Source organism: Telopea speciosissima, chromosome 3 (assembly GCF_018873765.1).
Source record: "Telopea speciosissima isolate NSW1024214 ecotype Mountain lineage chromosome 3, Tspe_v1, whole genome shotgun sequence".
Classification (NCBI taxonomy): domain Eukaryota; kingdom Viridiplantae; phylum Streptophyta; class Magnoliopsida; order Proteales; family Proteaceae; genus Telopea; species Telopea speciosissima.
Window position 1 is genome coordinate 23985527 of NC_057918.1, and position 16357 is coordinate 24001883.

Here is a 16357-nt window from a genome sequence, read left to right on the forward strand (position 1 = left end):
AATTGTAGGAACCGTAGGAAATAAAGATCCTGTATTAACCAAGAGAAGGGTGGTAAGAGGAAAAGAAGTAAAATATGGGCTCCATTTGGTTGCAAGTGAAATTTCAAAACCTAAAAAGCAAACTTTACCGCACATAGTTCCTGTTATAAAAAAAATGGCTTTACATCTAAATCTCTGGATTTGAAACAACAATTACATCCAGATTACAGCATTGTGGCATGAAATTTACGCAGTTTATACAATCATTTTAGATAATGATTCCCAAAGTTTCCTTCTTAGGTTTAAAAATGCACCTCTCTTTCCAATTAATTATCCTTGCAACCATACGGAGCCAACAAGAATTTAACTCAGGAATATAAATTGAATAATAGAACCTAACTAGCACAGTTTCACCAAAGTACCTGACAGCTACAACGTACATTTTTTTCTGGCATCACTCATGATGAAACTTATCAAGAGGCTGACAACACAAAAAACCTCTAGCTACATGATCCTGAAACAAACAGGAACCAAGCAAATGGAGGTTTTAAAGATGTCCCCTCAGAATTCCACCGTGCTAGAGAACTGATGTTTTAAGGACATCTGATCCTGAAACCATGAACTTTGAATTAAGATTTCCCTGCATCTGCAAATTGCCTTACATGATCATCAGACCATCGCCACAACTGAAAAACAGGAACCAAGCAAAAAATACAGTAAATTGCTTCAAGAGGCCATTTCTTTTAAGCATTCAAGGAGAAAATTCAACCCAACAGACCTCACTGCCCTCGCACTCCTGATATCCATACATTTCAGTTACAAGCATAATTTGATCTTGAGAAAACAACAATGCCAATAATGCCACCAATTTCACTTTCCCCTTCTCCTTCGATCCCTGTCTCTTTCTCTACCTTTATCATGATCATCCCTCTCCCTGCTTCCACTCTTCTCCCGATCCCTTCCCATTTCATTTTCCAACTCATGTGATCTATCTCTGTCACGGTGCCTCTCCCAATCTCTGTCGATGTCATTTTCCCTTTCCCTTTCCCTTTCCCTATCTCTAGTCGAAGACCTACGCTGCGGGCTTCGGCTTTGGCTTCGGCTCTGGCTGCGATGTCGCTTCCGTGAATACTCACGGGAATCATCTCGCCTGTCCTTCCTCTCGAGTGATGACCTTTCTGCAATTTCAGAGGTTTATTAAAATCCTTTCAACCAACCATAAACAACCATTAATAGGAAAAGAAGACAAAAAAAAAACACACAAAAAAAGGTCATCAAAGTAGTTGTGTTAGCAATTAATTGTTGAATGGAGGAAAACCAGCAAAACATGAGTGAAGAGGCAAATGCAACCTAGGGGCCTCTACTTTGTATCTACAAAGATATGGAACTGTCAAATTAGGATAGTGACTTCAGTAAATTGTAGTCATATGCTGAGACATTAGCCAGACAGCATGCGCGTCCGTGGTGGCCAAAAAAACTCTCTTCAAACTTTTAAGTATGAAAAACACCAAAGCAAATTCAGCCAGTAACATGATTTGAGAACCAGACTTCGATCTGACCCAGTTCAACAGTCAGTTCACAAGATCTTAGTGGCTCACTAAAACAAAATTATTATATAGGAAAATCATAACACTGATGTAAAAGGTTGGGTGGGTGGCCTGCCCATCTAAGCTTGACTAGGTGGCTCACTTATTTCTGCCACGTGGGAGGATGATGTGGCAATTCTGACCATGGGATGAGAATAGTATGGATTGGCCATGGGTCAAATTTCACCCGCAAATTCAATCATTTAACCTCCCATGTATGTCCTTGCACCACCACGGTAGTCCATGCACCCTTTTGATAGTCCCAAATTTTGTTTTGTTTTGAAACTCGGCAAATGTAGCAGAGGGGCTTGTGGTCAACCATTCACCAAATTTCAGCCCCACCTAAGATGCCATACGGTAGAAGTCGGTGAGCCACCAAGCCATTACACAATTTTGGAGCAGACTGACCAATGGAACCACATACTGTTAGTGTCAAACCAACCTCGATTAACTAATGATATTCAATTTCTGAATCTTCTAAAATTTATAAATGAACAGACTTTCTCTACCAACCCCCCCCCCCAAATGGATTCTACCTCCCCATAAAGCAATGGTATGAACATAGTAGAATAACATGTAGAAGAATACCAATTACCAAAGCAATTAATATACTTGGAAGAAACACATGAATTAAGGCATCTGGACCAATCTAGGATCAGTCCGGATCATCAGATCCACTAAGCCTATCCTAGGTTGGAAATTGTCTGGATTGGTTGATCCTAACTAATCTTAAAACAGATTAGCATTGAACCACCCCAAACTGGATTGGGCACTCCTGAAATACTTGAATCACCACTATGTAAGAAGAAAAATAACACCCATCATTGCTTATATAATGCTAAGATACTTGACATTTTAAAAATCCCAAACCCTTTTGGATGTCCATACACATGCGATGAATGCTTACTGTTCCCCGAAACATCTTCATTTGTATCTGATAACCCAAACTCTGACTGTAACCGTCTCCGGTGGATCGCCACTTTCGTCTCAATTTCCTCCGAGTTCTTGACACCCCGCTCTTCAAGTGACTCACGATATTCCATAACAGCAACTTCCAGACGCCTCAACTTTTGTCTGCAGAACATAACAGCAGTCAAACTCCATTTCTACTAATATAGCACAGCTGAATTACAATTAAATGAAGGTATGCTACCAAAAACGTTGTTTTAAGCCAGAAGAATAATACAACCTCTGTTCTTCATTCATGCCACTGTCTGGGTGTGAAGGAATGTTTGTATCAGTTAAAACTTCTACTTCGTCAGCCTTGCTGGGACCGTCACCTGCATTTTCACTCCCAGAAGATGAGTAGCTCAACCCCAGACCCCGAGCATTTTTCTTATCTTCATCATCGCTTCCATCATCCTCTCGAGCCCATTTAGACACTGGCAAGACAGGATCTGATTTGCCTTTCTTTGCAAAGGGTTTTAGTTCTGCCTCTGGAATAGGAAGGGTTGTAGCCAAAGGTGCTGAGGAACCTCTGCCTTGTGATCGCAACCCATCATCCTCAAAATGATTCCATCCTGAAGATCCTACTTGTTCTGGTCCAAGGTTATTTTCTCTAAGACCAACATTATTTGTATTCCAGCCACTGTCATCCTTTGAGTATCTACTTGAATTTGAGTGATTTGCGTGACTTGATCCATATCTGATGTCATCTCGTTCATAGACCCTTTGTTTCTCTGCATCTTCAAGACTAAGCAACCGTGCAACCATCATTTCCCTACCACCAACAAGCGATAGCCCATTATGTCTGCAACGTCTTTCCAGCTCAGCAAGAGGGAGACTAAATAATTCCTCCATTGCAGCTCCTTTCCCCATTGCCAATGCAGCATCTTGGCTAATCTTACCCCCATCAGTTGTATCTTCAGAACTCTTTTTGTTTTCAATTTCCGGTGCATCCCCACATATAGAATGAAAAGGAAGCACACCAGAGTTCCCAGGTCGAAGAAAAGTAGCTCGCAGCCCATTTACATATGCATCTGAAAAGAGAAACCAATCTGACCATACTTGGAGAACCTTCAAAACTCGTTCCTGCAGAACCCAGGTGAAGATAATTTAAAATTACAAAAACAAGCAGACCAAATAAGTCAAGAGAGGAATAGAGGGTTCCCAAGGCAGTGAAGCGAATGCAAAAAAAAAGGGGCAGACCAGTGGGTACAGATATAATTCCCAAGGTGTACCTTAAGGGCTTCAGCAGTGATCCTTCCTGTGATACCACGGTACAAATCATTGAAGCTCTCCATTATGTCAGGTAGGGCAGCTTCAAATTTTGTACGGTAGGCAGATGCATTCTTTACTGGAGCACTACTGTTATGAAGGATATCCGAAACAAGCATGAGTCTTGCAACCTTAGTTGGGATAGGGGTTTCTTTAAGTGTCAAAGATTCAGTAAGAACCTCAACAACCTGCAGGTGCAAGAGTACAATATGTAAGAATCAAGATATACCATAATATCATAGTTAAATCGAAAAGTGATATGCAGCTTGGACTACTTTCTGAGAAAGATAATGAGAACTCAGTTGACATAGCAATGTGAAATTAAAGTGACATTGAAACAAGGACGAATATTGAATTGTATAGCAAAATAAACTACAGGCATTAGCAAGAAGCATGTACCTCTCCAGCTGCATCAGCATTATCTAGAGAAAATCCCATTGCTTCTTTTATCTGGCTCCTTTCTAATGTCAAAGCCCTAAGCATATCCTCAAACTCATCTCTCTGTGAGTCTGTCAATGTCCGTTCCAGTTCTACACGCTGCAGTAGTTAATTGGAAACCAAACCAGTGAATCAGAAAATTTCAGTTCAATTGCAGTTTTTTGGAACATGAGTTATAGATTCCCATATATGGAATTTTACCAAAAGCAGAAAAGCCACAACTCAAATCAAACACCTACCCTGCTTCTTCCTGCAGCAAATGTGGTACCAGACTCTTTCTCATGTTCTGGGCTCTTTGTAGCAGGCAGAGGGGGTGGTATCCATCTGAATTACGTAATTAAAAAAAAAAAGATATGTTGCATCAATTAATAGGGAAAATCATTCAAGTTTTCATTTCTGACTTCCTAAAGAAGCAGAAGATACTACTGTTATGAAAGGAAATTGTGCACATGTATTACCTCCCACTCCCAGTTATCATGATGAAAGGCTCTGTTCTCCACCTCTGAAGAGTATCACCCTAAATTTGCACAAGCACAAGAAATTCATCACCCAGCATTTGCAAAGTAGAATGCATGTCCAATCGGGAACACAAGAAGATATACCTGAGCAAAGGAGTACAGCCTCCAAACATAGTATGTGTGTTCCTTTGACCCTAGCTCAAATAAGAAGTTAAAAAGTGGATTTCCACGACCTCTCTCCATTATAGCTTGCTCAAAAGCGCATCCTCCATCAAGAACATGCAAAGCCATTGTATCAATTGCATGGTGGAGATGATCATCCTCAGGCGGAACAACCATTATATCTGGCACATTGGGAGTAAGAACCTATGCACCAAAATCAAGCCATCAAGAAAACATACACAGCAAGAGTGACAAGTCAACTCCACATATATGACGACTGTCAAGAGATGTAAGTGATACAGTTAAGATCAAACCACATTAGCAAGTTTCTAAGGGAAAAAGATATAAGTAAGCTTCTGGGGTTTGCCTTCTTCACTAGTATCATTACCAACTTTAAAATGAGAGGGGAAACAAGAATAGGATATTGGAAGTCCCAAACCCTCATTAACATCCACATCCAGATCTAGCTCAGCCTAACTTAAGACTGAATTGGTGAAAGTGATTAACCACACAACGAGACAGTACATGAGCCCAATAAGGGTATGAGGCATTACATGCAACCAATATTCATATATGAACACAAGACATGAAACTGGTGCAACCCAGGCAAAGGACGACCATAAATTTGTGAAATGAAATAGCTCAATGTTACTCGAAATAAAATCCAGTTCACTAAACAGAATTTAGAGGGGAGCAGTGAACAAAAAGTTAATCAACCTACCAGCTCAGAGCTCTGATTAGGTACGGATGTTACTGGAGGGCCATCAGGACCAGATAGAATCACAGTACCACCCTGTCACACAATGTTTCATAAGCTACAACATCATGAAAATGCCTTAAAAGAATACATAATAAGTACAAACTTCATTCACATTTGAGACCATAAAGAAAACTATAAAAGAAGCTATGTTAAAGAGGGGGGTGGGAACAAAAGAAAACCATCTCTATGCATTCAAAAACAGAAGATAGAAAGAAAAACTAAAGTGTAACTGAACTTCATAAAAGATGAAATCATTACTTACCTCCTTGCTCCTGATGGCCATCTGCCCTGGTGGGGGAGCAGGAAGGGCTTGCGCTGGAAGAGAGACGGACTTACCCCAGCCAATCTTCAACTCATACTCATAAACAACAACCCCTGAAACATCACAAAATGTTTAAGTAATCCCAAGATTTGTTCCCTGTATTGCTCAAATAATAAAATTATACATCTGCATCAGCCACATAAAAGACTAATGCCATATAATACAACAAATTAAGAACATTATTCAAGAGATTGCTTCCAGTTTGCTGAGTCTTCCGAATCACAAATTCTGCAAACTAGTTATTCAATTGAAATTAGAATTTACATCTTCTACTCCCTCCCCGCCACAAGTAATTGACTAGCCATTATTATCTATCAATCCTCAGGCAAGCCTTCAGCTAAATTAAATGGTCATCTCAGAAGTTGTACAACTCCATTCTTACTTTAGCCTCTGTCAGAACAATAATACGGCGGGTGTCTTGTATATCCAAAAACCATAAAGATCCAGACCTTGCATTTCATCCTTTGCAGCCTGACCATCAGTTCTATTCATGAAAGCAACAAAACCACAGTTTCTTTGCCGTCTCTTCTCCTCTTCTGTCCGAGGCCACATTATCTTCACACTAGCAATGGGCCCAAATCTTCCAAAAGTCCTCAAAAGAAAATTCTCATCAACCTAACAAGATCCAGTACCATGTAATGGAATCAGATCATTGTTCCTTAACGGCCCAATGTGTGAAAGCATTATGGGATTTGATGTAGTTAAAATGACATAGCATGGTAATACATCACCTGAGGTGAGAGGTTTCCAACATAAAGATTCGTTGTTTGTGGGTCCCCATCATCAAATGATCCAGGAAGCTTCCCACTTGGATCAAAATCATCTGGTAGCTCATCAAATCGGCTAGGTGGCTACAAGAATAGAAGTCGTTAAAACTAAGAAGCTCCACATGTTCACTATATCAAGTAAAGGACGCATCAATTTTCCCACATGGCAACATATGAAGCTTTAAAAATGGCTGAAATGTTAAATTTTAACACTTTTGGTCTGATGGCTGAAAATACAAGAGTAGAAGTTCAATATGTTATGGACCATAAGGTTGAGATGGGACCCAAACTTGACATGGCTCAATACAGTGGACCATGAAGGTCCCCTTTCATTACAAGGCCATGTAAAGGATATTTCCCAGTATACTAAAAATTATTTGGGGAGTGGCACAACAACAATTATGCCAGGCCCAGAATAAAGGGTAATTTATTATTTCCACGTGCCAGCTTGCCTCGCGGCCAAATTGTTGCGTAGGCAGGCTATGCCCTCCTCTAGCCACCAGTCAAATTTCACGCCAAATAAAGCTTGCCAAATCTCCAAACAAAGGTTCAAAAAATAGTTGAAAAGTCCGTCTAATGAAATATAACAGCTAAAAAAAACCAGAGGGAAAAGTCCAATTTGGTTAATACGGACCATGAAATTAGACATGATCAACCCAGGTAGCAACTTATCTATCAAATAGCTCAGGTTGGACATATCATCCCTCCACATGGCTAAAAATGGGTGCCCATTGCACTAGGTGGAAGAGTTTACCTTTTATCTAAACTATCTTTGCTCAGACAAAAAATTGATAATCAAGAAGCTAAAAGCAGTGCAACGGAGGCAACTAGCAACATCAAAATATAATTGCAGTATATTAACCAACTAAATTCTACTTGCTCCTTCTATAGTGTAGAATCCAAGTTAACGTCAGAGAAAAAGTACAGGTGCTATATATTAATTAACAAAATTCTATATGCCTCCCTTTATAGTGTCAAATCCAAGTTGATATGAGAAACTTACAGCAGAACTCTCACTCTGGCAACCCTCACGCCAATGATCACGTTCATGATTGCGCTTTTCTCGCATCTCCTGCTCAAGCTTTAGCTCCTCCATAAAATGATCTATGTTCCGTGACTTTCCTTTTTCCTTCGGCTTCTCCTCCTCTTTCTGCAAATTAGGATCCATGCAAGATATGAGAAGAGGCACAAACCTATCTGTCTACAAGAACAGTTTTAGAAATAAAAGAACCATAATAGAGACCTAGCATCCACATCCAAGACAATGGACCCCCAACTAGAAAAGTATCTGCGAAAGGGGAAAAAACACCTATTTCACAATCTATAGAATTGGGAACTGATAGTGTAATACCACATGCATCAATTATGACATGCCTCCATACAGAGATCGCCGGAATAGTATATTTTACCATGCATGTGCTATTCTGCCAGTAGGTCCCAGGATATCATCTCAAAATAAATTACCAAAGATTCTAAAGCATTTTTTGGTTAGGCTTCATAGTCTTGGGTGTGGACCCTGGTTCTAATGTATCACATCCCCAAACAAAAACAATAGCAAAAGAGCAATACAACCAATAACAGTAAAGGTAGACATACTGACCTTTTTCTCAGGTTCTTTTCCTTTGGTTGCCAATGCCAAAGGAGGTGGTATGAAGGATGGGACATATCTGTAGGAAGAAATGTTAGAATCCTATGGTACTAAATTTTTCTTTGAAAGAGCGGCTAATTAGTAAAAATAAATCAAACAGAAATTTATGTAGTGATTTCATAAAAGCAGCACATACTTATAACTTCCATATAAACCTTTGCAACTGAAATATGAGTCCTTAATAATATCAAAGTAGCATACATATGCACAAAACATGGACAGAGTCATCATTCCAAAAAAAAACAAAAACAAGAATTAGAGACTATCTGTTCGAAGGTTTATCTCCATATCATATTAAAACTAAGGATAATGTCATCATGCAACCCCACTTCCCCCCCCCCCCCACCAAAACAAAAAAAAGACACAAGACTATCTGTTCGAAGGCTTATCTACATCATATTAAAACTAAGTACAAGAAGTTTTGTATCTCGCAAAAGAAAAAGACCTCCCGAAGACGCTTGCCCAAACATCTAACTTCTAAATAAACCTAATAAATTTAATGCAGTCTGAAATCCAACGAGATTTGAATCTCATATGCAAACAAGCCCACTGATATACTATTGATGTGAAAATCAAAACACAACTTAATATTGATCAAGTGGGGTCAAACAAGCAAACAGAACAGGCAATCAACAGAAAGTTGTAATTCTGGTTTAGATGATATGTAATCAATGAAAATTGATACAGAACAGAAAATTAGAAAACCAGCTGATGTTAATTTCCTGCTAACAGAGAATAGGTGATGTAGATCAAAGCATGAAGAAGACGGACAAAATTTAAAAATTTACAAAGTTTAAAAAATAAAAAAAAAAGTTACTGTTTATGTGAACAGTACCACGAGTTACTTTTCATGTGAACAGTGATTTGGGGTTGATATGGACTGCTGGTGTGAAGATTAGGTGCTGGATGCTGGTGGAATATTCCGGTGTTAAGTTTCTATTTTGTTAGTTATTTGTCTCTAAATTAGAGTTTCTATTTTAGTTGCTTAGTTTTTATTTAGAAGTTTCTATTCCAGTTAGTTTCTATTTTAGTTTCATTGTTTGTAATCCAAGTCTCAGCCTTATAAGAGACTAGCTACTTTACTGTTTCTATTTTTATAGTTTCCAATTTTAGGACTAGTCAAAGTTAAAAACTTTCTTATATTTGTAACTTAGTTAGCAAGTCATTGCTACCTATTTATATGTAAGGCTTTTAGAAGCCAAAGAGACGATTTAATGAAGTTGATTATTATTGCTTTGAGCAAGTTTTCTCGTCCATGTGTGTGACATGAAGAGGCTGGGAGGCCTGGCTGAGAGAGCCAAACATCCTTATTCCTTTCCCCTTCTTCTCCTATCTTCTACTTCTTCTCTTATTCAATTCCCTACTGTTCCTGCTGTCGTGCAACTGCAATCAAGTGCTGCTACCTGCTACTACATCTGTGAAGACCTAGAGAGCATCCTAAACAACAACTGAATCTGCTGCTGCTGTCCAGAGGCAAAGACAACCACTTTCCACACTTGCGGCTGCATCAGTTCCTTATTCACTGCTGCTGATTCGAAGGTCTTCATCTCAGCACTCTTCCTCCCAATCAGAGCGATACTTGGAGGACTGCTTCAGGCCCCTAAGGAGCCCACTAGACCTCAGTCTTGAACCTGCTGCTGTTCCTTTCATTGTATCGATCCTGCTGCAATCGATCTCCTGCTGGTTTCCCTGGTTCAAGGTCGACTCTTGCATTAATAGTATTAACTAAACTGCCATGTTAATGCCAAACCAAATAGCAGGAAGCCTCTTCAGTGCTTGTGGCAGGGTGGACTGATCTGGATGAGAGAAGAGAAACAGAATATTGGAGAGAGAAAGAAGAGAAGAAATAAAGTATTGGCAGAGTTGCTTCCCTGGAGAGAAAATAGATCAATAGCAGGGAGGGAAGGGCAGTCAATCTGGCAGACAATGGCTGGAAAAAACAGAATTGATGGGAAGAAAGAGTAGAGAGAAGAGACTCGATTGGGGAGGAGAGTGAGAGAACAACTCTCAATTTCCGATGGAAAAATACTTTTCCATTCCAATCAATAGGGGGAGTTTACAATCCTTTTATATTAGTGGTCTAACGGACTTCGACCTTCTAAGTATGAACAGTTAACAACTTAAAATAAGACTTCTAATTAATAAATTATTGGGAAGCAGTTTTCTGTACGGGAGTGTGACCTACACCAGCAGTCTCATGTCTCTATCTCTCTCCTCCTTAAACCAAGGGGACAGAGGTGTCTTTTCTCATGGGGAGGAGAGAGATAGAGTCATGGGAGTGCTGGCGTAGGCCACACTCCCGGACAGAGAATTTTTTTCCCTAAAATATTAGCCTAAACTGAACCTGCGACTAGACTGGACTGCACAGCTTTAACAGCTGTCTTTCAATATAATTAAAATAGTAAATTACATATAAACCCCTAGAGAAATAAAGAATTACATATAGAACCTTGAGAAGAAAGGGAAAATTACAGAAAACCCCTTCTACCACAGACCATACTTGGATGGCCAAAAAATCTTTCCACCAAGCCAATGTTACTACATCAATTCTTCCCCCCTGAGAAGAACTCAATAAGGACCAAATACGCCATCCAATTCAACTTGTTGGAGGAGAAACAATCTAGTCCTCTCAAGCTTAATGGGTGGGAGGTCCTTGGCAGGAAGAAGCTTCAACGATAGCCATCCATGCTTAAAAGAATAAGTATTCTCATATCTCATACCCCAAATATTGCACCTTCTTTTCAAAGAGCCATGGTCACCCTAGAAGAATGTGAAACATTCAAAGATAGCAAGTCATATTGCACGATATCCACTACGGCACTAACCTACCAATAAAACACGTGAGTAAACACCTCCATGAATTTTGAGGTTAATGTTGTTCACCCAAGCAACCTTGTAGGGATTAGAATGTGGCTATGTCTTCAACCCTTATTTACAAATAGCAACTTCAGAAATGACATTAGCGTAACTCCCATTGTCGATCACAATTGGCCACAATCGGTCATTGCACCTCACCCTTATCTAGAAAATACTATTACGGTGCCAATCCATCCTCTTTATAGATTTTGTGTGCCGCCAAAAGAGGATGAAGAATGGAACAAGATTGTTTTTCACAATCATTGTCACTGCCTCCTTTTCCTTCACTAGCCACACATACTATTTCCAAGTAAACAATCTCATTCTTTCGTTGAAATTCCGAAGCAATGGCTATGAATGTGTCCTTATCAGCAAAGGCTACTAGTTGATTAGTACAATGGACAGAAAATGATCATATCCTTAAAACGAGAAGAATTGTATTTTAGCCCTTGTCTTCAATGTAGATCCTTCAAAAGCACGCCCTTCAAGAGTAGAGTTATGGTCCGGCCTAGAAGATGCCATAGAAGACCCACTGGCATGCGGTTTACTAAATAGCTTTCCAAAGTGAGAAGAGTGTTGACTTGCATTGTCACCCTTAGGGAAGTGTCTGTGAAGTTCCTTCAATCGAAGGTCTTCTTCATGACCCTCCTCTACTTGATAAACACCATGTACCGCATCATCCATCGTCGGCAGCTTATTATAAGGCAATCCAGCACTAATTTGTAGGTGTAACCATGGCAAAACTGAGTCACTAACACCTCTTCATTACATTCAAAAGCCAGACCTGGTGGCCAAGTAATTTAACCTTGCCACGTGCTCCTCTACATACATACTGCCTTCCCTTGACTATATGAACTGAAAGTGCATTCACTACTTGTACTCTGTAGGTAAGAATCTTCTGTTCATGGCTCTTTCATCACAGTCCATGTCTCGAGTTCAATTCTGTTGTTAATATTTTATCTACCAAACTCAAGTCGTTCCCTTCAACTTGGCTTCAGCAAATAAGATTTTCTAAACCTCACTCAAGCATATCATTGAAAGAATACCTCCAAGCTATGAATCCTGTCAAGGAACTGTTTAGGACTATTCACTCCATAAAGTCTTCAACATCTAACTTGGCTCCATACTCAGCTCCATAAGGAGGATCATCAAAAGGTCAACCAATCCCACAATAGGGGGGTGGTGGTGGAGGGACAATGTGAGACTTATCTCCTTGAAGAGAGCCCACACTCCCTTCGAAGGAATTCATTTCACACTGATAAGAATCATGGGAATTATTAAAGAGGGTTCGCTGTGAGAAGAACTAGAGGGCAGTGGAATGGAACTGGAAGAGTCTCCAAGCTGAATAGGACTCTTTCCTTTGTCGGAAGGTGCAACTCTGTCAATAAAAGCTTGTAGAGATGCGACCATGGACTGAATAAAATAGTAGTGTTGAGGTTATCAACAATGGCCTGAAGAGTGCTGGTAGTAGTTTCTACTTTCTAGGGCTGCAACGCAATTAGTGAGATGGACCAAATCTGTCTTCTCACCCTCAAAGGAATTAAGCTGTTGGATGAACCCACTGTTGGCTACCATGGTTGAGAGGTAAGGGCTACTTTTTGGGGGCTATACTTGGGGCTATTAGCTACCATGATTAAGAGATAAAGGCTACTGTGTTGGGGCTATACTCGGGGCTACAAACAGTACCTGTAAAAAGTGTTTTAAGGTATGAATGTATGAATAAGCTATGGACAGACTAGGATATCAAATTATTAAAAGAAGAAATAGATGGAGGAGAGGAGTAAGAGGGCAAGAACAGCAGGTGTGAACCTAGGCTCTGACACCAAATAATGCAGCCTGAAATCCAAAGAAAGATGGATCTCGGATGCAAACAGGTCCACTAATATACTATGAGATGTTAAAGAAACAGAACTATTTATTGATCACGCGGGTTCAAACTAGCAAACAGAACAAGGAATCAACAGAAAGAAGTAATCCTGGATAAGATAACAGATCAGAGAATGTATAGAATTTCAGATCTTTAATCAAAGAGAATTAATACTAGAACAGAAGAACAATAAACCAGACCTGATGTTAATTTCCTTCTAACAAAATCTAGCTAGGATTAAATAAACTGACCCGTTATTGACAAACCAAATAGCAGGAAGCCTCTTCAATGCTAGCAGCATGGACTGGTCTGGACACAAAGAAGAGAAACAGATCGTTGCATCAAAAAAAAAAAAAAAAAGAGGAGGAAGAAAAGTAGAAATAAGGGACTAGCAGAGTTAGAGCCTTGGAGAGAGAATAGATCAATAGCCGGGAGGGAAAGGGCAATCGATCTGCAGAGAAGGGGAGGGAGAAAACAGAAATCGAGGGGAATAAAGAGGAGAAATCTTAGGAGTTGATCCCAATCAATTTGGGGTTTTGGGATCTGAAGCACAAACCCTATTCCCAATGGTAACAGGTAATAATAGCTCCACAGATTGTTAATCAACTCCTAAGATTGTTCTGCAACACACACCTGGCGGAAAACTAAGACCCGATTCAAGTTTCAGCTTTGGTCTCACAGAACCATGGGGCTTTGGGTTCCAACTATATGATCAGGATAGCCTAGGGGTTTTGCGGCTTCTCCACAAGGTTTCAGGTGAAAGAGGAAGGCATAAAAGAGACGAATCAATCCTAATGAGGCTGTACCAGCCAGCCAAAACAGAGCATAATAGCAATGATGAAACAGAAAATAAAGAAAAGAAGGAGAGAAGAGATGGGGAAAGAAGGTCGCACAACCACCAAGCCACGCAGGCTCTCCAAACTTAAGTTTTCAATTCATTATCAACTCCGAAACCGTCGATGCTTACAACCTTTTATTTAAATGTGGAAATAAGACTCCTAATTCAACTCTAAAATTGAAATAGAACTTGACTCTATCTTGGACTTCACAAATAAAATCTTACTGAGCCCGAAAACCAATTGGACCCGTTTCTCGATCTGGGTTCTCAAACCTGCATCACCTGATGGTTGCAAGTGAGAGACTAGCAAAACATGAGAGAAAACATTATTTTAAAGGTCCCACAGGCCAATAACAACATTGGATTTCAACTAACCGTAACTTTTATTTCGAAGAACTTTAGAAAATAGAAACACCGCACAAAAGAGGCAAGCACCTTCCAGACACTCCCTTTGGTACCATCCAGTGCACAAGAACAGATCCCTCTCCATCAACACCACACCACCAACAAAGCCATTAGAATACAGAACAGAGATCAGGACTTTGCCTTCACCACAGGACTGTCACCTATCCTCACAAACCTTTACCCTTTGACACTGATTTTCCAACTGCAACTTAAAGAACGCAATGCCACTTTCATTCTAAGCATCAAATGACACTGTTGCATCCAAAAAAATACCCCCTATGACATCAACACCACCTTACCCATCCATCCAGGGATTCAAAAGAGATTAACCGACTACTGAACCAAAGAAACATCTCAACATCTCTAAACTGTATTTTTTCGGAAAAGATATCAGCAGAATGGAGAAAAAAAAAAAACCCACCCCTACACCTCTTTTGGATCATCTCGAATCGACTCACAAGAATGGCTATTCCAGATTCTTGTGCCTTAGGCCCAGAGATCACTTCAACTTGACCCATTAGCATAGTTCAAAAACTCGCTTAAGTAAGTCCATTTCGGTCGGACCGAAATTGGCAAAATTTCGCTGAAACAGTACATCTTTTGTCGTGATTTCACTTGGTCAATTGGGGTGGGGGGGGTGGGGGGGGAGAAAACGTCTGAAATTAGCAAAATTTTCAACTGAAATGACTGAAATTTCGACGAAACAATGCATTTTTTCTACAATGTAGACATGACCAAAATTTGTGCTTTTTCTATTTCGTCTCGAGGTTGTCGAAATTAGCAGAAATTTTGAACTACGCCCATTGTCTTTCAACTACAGTTTAAATCTCAAAAAACAAGTGCAACCTGAAACAAGTCACTTGAACTTGTCTCAGAAGTCTTTGTTTAAACGAAAAGAATGGCCACCACATAGCATGTTACAAATAGATTTCAAATACTTTGACCTTATCTTACCAAACTCGACCATACTAGCACCAATCAGCCCATAGTTGCCATAGTTGTCATACAAAGCAGCAAAAAGAAAGAGAACGATGAGAAAGAAAGTAGTGAGAGAAGATCTGAAAAATGACGAGTAGGCATATGTGAGGCGCAAGAAACATCTTTTCCCATCTTCTCCCACTCAGTTAGGAAAGAAACATAAATGCTCAGGCTCAGGCTGGTCAAGAATTAACCTGGTGCAGACTAGAGATTAAGACCATCTAGTGAAAAATTGCTTTGATGGCCATAGATGGGTGAATTTAATGGAAAGGAAACAGATGAGAGCGAAGCCATAAACCGGCAGGGAGCAAAGTCAGCTTATGCTCATATATATCATTCATGGTTCGAAATTTTGGTCGAAACAGCCAAGATTTCGTTAAAAAGTTTTGGTTTCGACAAGTTTGAAACAAAATGCAGGTTGACTCACTGCGTATGCAAGATTTCAACCAAAATTTTGCAATTTCGACTCGGTTTCGGAAACAGTGCATATAAAAGCACTATTTCCAATCGAAATGGATCGCAATTTCAACCAATCTTGTGAGTTTCAAGTGGTTTTGTTGGTAAGAGGACAAAAAACTCCCCAAAAAAAAAACCATGTTTGGTATTTTTGGCCAAATTGCCTACATATTTTGGTGGAACAAAGTATTGGGGACTACTACAATAAATCTACAGCAACGATTTACCATATTTGAGCAAGATTCAAACTTAGAGGCCTTTTGCCCCAAAGGTTTCAAGCCTTCTCGAAACCCTATGTAGTATTGACATAGAGTTAGAGGAACGGATTCGTAGGGATGTTCTAACCTTGGCTGTACACTTGTACTTGACATGTACCATTTATACACTTGTAATACTTTTCACATTGTATGATATTAAATGGTTCTTATTCATGCCTAATGAATACTTTAGTTGTTTTCATTGAATTATTTGTGTTCTAATACTAAATAATGGGTAGAATAGGCTATATTTGAGAAAGAATACAGTAGGGTACGAGGTACACTGCCAACTTAGGGTATGAAACCAAACAACCATTTTGCATGTGCTCTTTTACAATCTAAAATTTCAATATACATATATTT

At 39.6% G+C, this 16357-nt stretch overlaps 1 protein-coding gene across 2 annotated transcripts in view; it reads right to left on the minus strand.

Moving 5' to 3' along the window:
- Positions 1–575: 575 nt before the first annotated feature.
- Positions 576–16357, minus strand: part of LOC122654713 (protein RRC1-like) — a 34399-nt gene continuing 18617 nt past the window's right edge. The window contains exons 5-18 of one of the 2 annotated variants that reach the window (XM_043848926.1): positions 8290–8356; positions 7693–7839; positions 6654–6773; positions 6372–6537; positions 5863–5975; positions 5562–5633; positions 4823–5044; positions 4679–4737; positions 4460–4544; positions 4182–4319; positions 3746–3970; positions 2755–3596; positions 2473–2639; positions 576–1157 (exon numbers count right to left, since the gene is read on the minus strand). In XM_043848926.1, the coding sequence (XP_043704861.1) occupies positions 850–1157; positions 2473–2639; positions 2755–3596; positions 3746–3970; positions 4182–4319; positions 4460–4544; positions 4679–4737; positions 4823–5044; positions 5562–5633; positions 5863–5975; positions 6372–6537; positions 6654–6773; positions 7693–7839; positions 8290–8356 (2731 nt within the window). In that variant the 3' untranslated portion in view covers positions 576–849. Of the gene's footprint in view, positions 1165–2464; positions 2640–2754; positions 3597–3745; positions 3971–4181; positions 4320–4459; positions 4545–4678; positions 4738–4822; positions 5045–5561; positions 5634–5862; positions 5976–6371; positions 6538–6653; positions 6774–7692; positions 7840–8289; positions 8357–16357 lie in introns of both variants that reach the window. The other variant, XM_043848927.1, reaches the window with a different exon arrangement.